A 6,514-nucleotide genomic window follows, 5' to 3' on the forward strand; every position below is an offset into this window, starting at 1 on the left:
ACCCTGAGGAGGCAAGCATGTTCAATGATGTGAAGAATATCCATTCCATTTGGAACTCAGTGAGACTATCTGAAAGCAAAGTGAAATCAGGACAGACCTTCGACAAAGTCAACAGCAATATACACCAATTACATGGGCACACAAATCTTGTCCTCGGAGTCGGGGGCGGGGCCGGGGCGGGGCCTCCCTACCCGTTCCCTGCGCACGGAACGCTGGGCACTGAGAGCGCAGAGTGGAACCGCGAGCGCCCACGAGAAGTAGGGCTCTGCGGGTCGTGCGGTCCCGGGCCGGCCCTCCACGTCGACCTCGCCCCGGCGGGTGCGACAGCGATCATGCAGCCCTGGGGCTGAGGCGCCCCACGGCGAAGTCTGCATCCCACGATCCAGGCGACGGCGACGGCGCATGGAGAACTTCCGTAAGGTGCGCTCCGAGGAGGCGTCGGCGGGTGGCGGGGCCGAGGGGGACGGACCGGGCTCCGGCCCCTTCGCCGACCAGGCACCGGGCGCCGTGCTCATGCGGGTCAAGGAGGGCAGCAAGATCCGGAACCTGCTGGCCTTCGCCACCGCCCACATGGCACAGCCGGCCACGCGCGCCATTGTCTTCAGCGGCTGCGGCCGGACCACCACCAAGACCGTCACGTGTGTGGAGATCCTCAAGCGCTGCTTGTCGGGCCTGCACCAGGTCACACGGCTGCGCTACCGGAGCGTGCGCGAGGTGTGGGAGAGCCTCCCGCCCGGGCCCGCGCCCGACCGCCCGGTGGGAGGGTCGCCCGCCAGCCTGAGCGTGCTCAAAAATGTGCCCGCCCTCGCCATCCTACTTTCCAAGGACGCGCTGGATCCACACCAACCTGGCTACCAGCCCCCGGACTCACACCCCAGTCCCTCATCCCCGTCAGCCACGCCCACACCCAAGAGGAGCCGAGGGGACCCCGCAACTGGAGAAAGCTCCGCAAAGCGGTCACAACTGGAGCCGGGGGCTTCGGAGGAGGACCAAACTGCCTGAGGACTCCAGGCTCGCGCTACATGTTGAGCACAGCCCCTCAGACTGGCAGCATGCATCCCCAAGGCAACAAAGAGAAGCCCACGGAGTGGGAGGAGAGGACCCCTCAACCACTCCAGGGGAGCATCGTGCAGTGGTTGTCCCTCCCCTCTGCTGCCGGAAGACTCAAGACTCGACTCTCAACTTTTCTGGAGCGTACTAGGACTTGGAGAGGAGCTGGTGGGCAGCTGAATGCTGGGGCCTCTCACGCTGCGCTGAGAGGTTAAGGGCGCCGGGCATTGAGGAGCGAACTGAGACTTTGTTCCTAGAAAGTCCTTGGAGTCGCCCCCTCCTTTGGCAGCAGAGGGCAAGGGCTAAGAAACTTCCAGAGCGGAGCCTTGTGGTGCTCTGGGACCCTCCTCTTCCGGCCCCCTCCAGGACACAGTTTGCCTCAAGGAACATCCTGAAATCAAGGAGCCAGGGACATGCACCCCTTCCCAAGTTGGCCCAGAGGGAGGGACCCAGCACAGAACTCCCCACGACTTGTCCCCTGAACCCCACAGCTGGACTCTTGCTTCAAATAAAACAAACACCAAAAAAAAAAAAAATCTTGTCCTCTTCTGGTCCTCTCAACGCAGGCTCCTTTGCTTAGCCCATTGGCCACCTTGTCTTTTAATCATGGCCCCTGCACAAATTCTCAACAATCCTATCCCCCTTGGTAGGTTTTGCCATTGGCTCATATTCCACTCAACTATTTAAACTTCAGACCAATCTACCCACTCTCTTCTTTCCTTTACTCCCTGTGAACTAGGACCACAGTTGTCAGTGGCCAGATTTAATCCATCTCTCTATTGCTGCCTTTCCCCCATTTCCACTCAACAAGAGGATCTGGGTGGTCACCTAGCAAGGAGAGCATTTCAAGCTGCCTGCAGGCTCTATGTAATGTTCAGTCCTAGAGAGAAGAGATTTTTTATGGCTGCAGAATTTTTTCAACTGCAAGAGCAAACCATTGTTCAAAGTTCAAAAAGGCCAAATGGCTCCATTTTTCTTCAGTCTGCCAACAGCTCTCTTGGCAAATCTTTTCAAATGCAAATGTCCTGAGCACTCATGGCACTGGATGAGACTTACCTTTTCTAAGCGTTCTTTGCAAACATTTCCTACTAACTCATTAAACAAATCCAATTTAATGGCCCAAAGAAATGGGTGTACAAACTCTCTATTCATACTCCCAAATAGTCATTTTATCATATATAATATCAATAATAATAGGTATAAAATCAGCATAAACTTAGTACAGCAAGATCTTGTGAATAATTCTTAAAACAGTCAAATTCAATCTATTCTTATCTATACTACCCCACTCTTATGCAATATGGTGTAGGCCTCTGGCTGCATCATTCAGGGCCAGGCCTTCTGCCTTCCATTTTGACTAAACAGCATTATCTCAAAGAATTTCAAGAGGCAATTTCACCCCTTGAAGTAAAAATTTACATTTATCACATTCATTTCCACCATTTCAGTTAGGAGTCACCAAAGACAAATACTAGGAATCAAAAGCATACTTCTCATGTCCTTTCCAGAAAACAACCAAATAAACAGTGTTGCCCTCTGTGAACTCTGGCTAGCCAAAGAAGAAAAATCACATAAGGTAGAGCTCACACATATCAAAATGTCATTGTATATCAAGTCAGTATATCTTGCAGGGTGGCTGGTGGGTATAAATGGCTGCTTTTAGGGTTAATGATTGGATGCCTAATCCACTACATCGTTAGGGCCCCTACTGATGGTGTTGATGTTGTTGTTGAGTGTCATACAGTCGATGCCAATTCACAGCAACCCATGGTACAACAGAACAAAACAGTGCCCAGTAATGAATCATTCTCACAATTTTTCTTAAGTGTGAGTCCATTGTTTACACCCACTGTGTAAATCCATTTTGCCAAGCCCCCAACCCCCGGCCCTTTTTTTTTTCACTGCTCCTCTATTTATCAGGCATGAAGTCCTTCTCCAGGGACTGGTTTCTCCTGACAACATGTTCAAAGCACGGGACACCAAGTCTCCTCATCCTCGCTTCTAAAGAGCATTATGGGTGTTGTACTTCCATGCGGGGACCAGCCTCCCAAAATGAATGGGTCCTAAGGGGTGATTGTATAATTGAAGGATAATTTAAAGAAACATCAGAAAAGGCATGCAAGGGCTGACCTCTGCCATGGGGATCAGAACAAGAGAGAGAGAGGGAGAGGGAGAGGATGGATTATCTGACATGGTTATATAGTCTGGGGCTACTAAGCCCCGGTAAGCACATACATAACAGGAAGGGGATGTACTAGAGGCATACACGTGACAGGAAGACACGTATGCAACAAGGTGTGCAAGTTCTAGAGTTAAGATGATGGCTTAACCTTGGTTGTCCCTGAGCTGGCTTGACCTTAAGTGTCCCTGCGCTCTTCTCTAGGGGAATAGTCTATGATCCTTATCAGAAGGGAGGGGACTGCACTTAGGGTGGGGTGGACAATAGGGTCTCATTGCTCTGCACAGCAGAGAGCAGCCATGTGCTTAATAAAAACATCTTTAAGTAACCTATTATGGGAGATAGTGTAGGAAAGATTTTTAATCAGGCGAATGTGACTGGACTTCAGCTCCAACTCATGAATGTGAAGGCCTTTCTCTACCACAGTCTGCCTCCCAAACTCTTCATTATTCTTCCCAGTTCTCAATTTCCCACAGTTTCAAAAGATAATTGTTTTTGACAGTCCGTGGCACTCTCCATATTCTTAACCAGAACCATAATTCAAGCACATTGTTTTTTCTTTGGACTCCTTTATTTAATTCCCACTTCACATGTATATGACGCAATTGAAAAAAACAGGCTTGGGTCAGGCGAACCCTAGTCTTTAAAGTAACATCCTTACTCTTCTGCACTTCACCACTTAAAGAGCTCTTGTTCAGCAAATTTACCCAATGCAGTGAATTTATTGATCTCTATATGGCTGCTGGATGAACATAGATTGTGGATCCAAGCATGATGAAATCCTTCACAACTTCAATTTTTCTCAAATTACCATAATGGACAAATTACCATATTGGTAGTTGTGAGGATTTTGGTTATCGTTATATGGAGTTGTCCATGCAGCTGCTCCAGCACCCGGGGCTGCATTGGGGCAGGTCCATGTGGCCTCTCTTCAAGGATGTCTTACAGGAAGGGAACATTGCAGACTGAAGCAAGGGAACTGGCTAAGGCAGCTGCACCTCGGTTTGACCACCAGAAAGCAAGAGACCGGGAATTAGAAAGGCGAGGCTTGCCAAGCTAGTTATCTCTCCACCCTTTAATTAATCCTACACGTGCTTATTGGCCAGTTTGGCACAATAAACCTAACAATCTCAAGTTGAAATTCATATTGAAGTTTGCAATTCTTGATCTTCATCAGCAAGTACTTCAGGACTTTCTCACTTGCAGCAAGCAAAGTTGTGTCATCGGTGTATCACAGGTTGTTCAAAGTGTTCCTCTAATCCTGATACCATATGATACCACATACTTCTTCAGGATGCAATATATATATATATATATATATATATTTCTTGATTTTAAGCCAGGTGGTATTCCCTTGTTCTGCTTCTACAATTGCCTCTTGATCCATGTACAAATTCCATAGAAGCAAAATAAAATGTGGAATTCCCCTTCTCAAGACTTTCCATACATTGTTATGTTCCACACAGTTGAAAGTTCTGGCATAGTCAGTAAAACACAAATAAACATCTTTTTGGTATTCTCTGCTTTTAGCAAAAATCCATCTGATATCAGCAATGATGTATCTTTTTCCACATCCAGCTTGAATCCAGCCTGACCCTCTAGCAGTTCCCTGTCACTGTGCTGTTGTAATCATTATTGGATGGACCTAAGCACAACTTTACTTTTATGTGATATCACTAATATTGTTCTGTAATTTGAGCATTCTGTTAGGTCACCTTTCCTTGCAATGTGTATAATGTGCATCTCTTCTGGTCATATGGTCAAATAGCTATATTTCAAATTCCTTGGCATAGATGCATGAGTGTTTCAGTGAAACATTTTACTTGGTATTTCATCAACACCTGGAGCCTGGTTCTTAGTAAATACTTTCAGTGCAGCTTCAATTCCTTTAGCATTGATTGTTCTTGCTTATATGCTATACACTGAAATCATACAATACAGTCGAGTTCTCTTTGGTACATAACTGTATTCTTTCCATCTTTTTTTATGCTTCCTGCATCATTTGATATTTTGCCCATAGAAACTTTCAATGTTATAACTTGAGGTTTGAATATTTTCTTCAGTTCTTTTCATTTAAGATATGATGAGTGTTTTCCTCTGCTTAGATGATGGTTATGGGTGATATAAAATATGCAATATGAAAAAATATATAGAATATCATTAATATCACATGCAAGTAAAAGTTTGCTAAAGATCATCCAAAAATGGCACACTGACAGGGAGCTGTGGGAAGTTCAGGCCTGATTCAGAAGAGAATGTGAACAGGGATGTCAGTGCTGATGGCAGATGGGTCTCGACCCAAAGCAGAGACACCAGAAAGCTGCTTGCTTGGGTTTCCTTGACCATGGAAAGGCAATCAACTATGTGGATCATAGCAAATTATGGGCAGCCTTGAGAGGTATGAAAGTCCAGAACACTTCACTGGGTTCATGCTGCATCTGTACATGGATCACGAGGCAGTTGTGGAGACACAACAAGGGCACACTGCATAGTATAAAGTCAAGAAAGGCGCACATCATGGGTTTTATCCTCTAACCATACTTAGTCAATCTATATGCTGAGCAAATAATCAGGGAACCTGGATTATATGAAGAATAGTATAACATCAGGATCGAAGGAAGGCTTATTAACCTACAATATGCAGATAACACAACCTTTATTGCTGAGAATAAGGAGGCCTTGAAGCACTGGCTGATGAAGATCACAGATTGCAGCCTTCAGCATGGATTGGAACTTAATATTATGTAAGGAGATCCAAATCCTCACAAATGGACAAAGACATAGCATGGCAAAAGGAGAAAGGACTGATGTTTTCAGGTAATTGTGTCTTGCTTGGAGCCACAATCCATGTTTATCAAGCAGCAGTCCATAAATCAAAGGACACATTGCAGTAGGTAGATCTATTGAAAAAGATCTCTCTAAAGTGTGGAGATGAGAAGATGCTACTTCAAAGACTAAAATATGACTGACTTATGTCATGATATTTTCATCACATTGTACACATGTAAAAGTTTGACATTAAATAAGGATTAAAAATCAATGCATTTGAATTATGCGGTTGGCAAAGAACATTGCAAGTACTATCGGTGGCCAAGGAGCACATAGATCTCTCTCAGAGGAAATGCATACATAGACTTGGTCTGTGGTATTTTGAACATATCTATCTACCATTGGTGAAGTCTGAAAGGAAGCAAAAGAAGTGCGGTGACTAGTATTGCAGTTTATAAATGCATGAGCGTTTACCTAACAGAACTTGCTTAAACACAGCTCTGTGATCAGTGCATG

The 6,514-nt window shown here is 45.8% G+C and overlaps 1 protein-coding gene across 1 annotated transcript; it reads left to right on the top strand.

Moving 5' to 3' along the window:
- Nucleotides 1–381: 381 nt before the first annotated feature.
- Nucleotides 382–1,002, top strand: LOC142454355 (ribonuclease P protein subunit p25-like). The gene has a single exon (XM_075555687.1). The coding sequence runs from the start codon at nt 403–405 to the stop codon at nt 1,000–1,002; it is 600 nt and encodes a 199-aa protein (XP_075411802.1). The 5' UTR covers nt 382–402.
- The last annotated feature ends 5,512 nt before the right edge of the window (nt 1,003–6,514 follow it).

Source organism: Tenrec ecaudatus, chromosome 8, assembly GCF_050624435.1.
Source record: "Tenrec ecaudatus isolate mTenEca1 chromosome 8, mTenEca1.hap1, whole genome shotgun sequence".
NCBI classification, from domain to species: Eukaryota; Metazoa; Chordata; class Mammalia; order Afrosoricida; family Tenrecidae; genus Tenrec; species Tenrec ecaudatus.

Excerpts from the sequence above, each read along its gene's own strand:
- LOC142454355 (XM_075555687.1), top strand. The coding sequence starts at position 403 with ATGGAGAACTTCCGTAAGGTGCGCTCCGAGGAGGCGTCGGCGGGTGGC.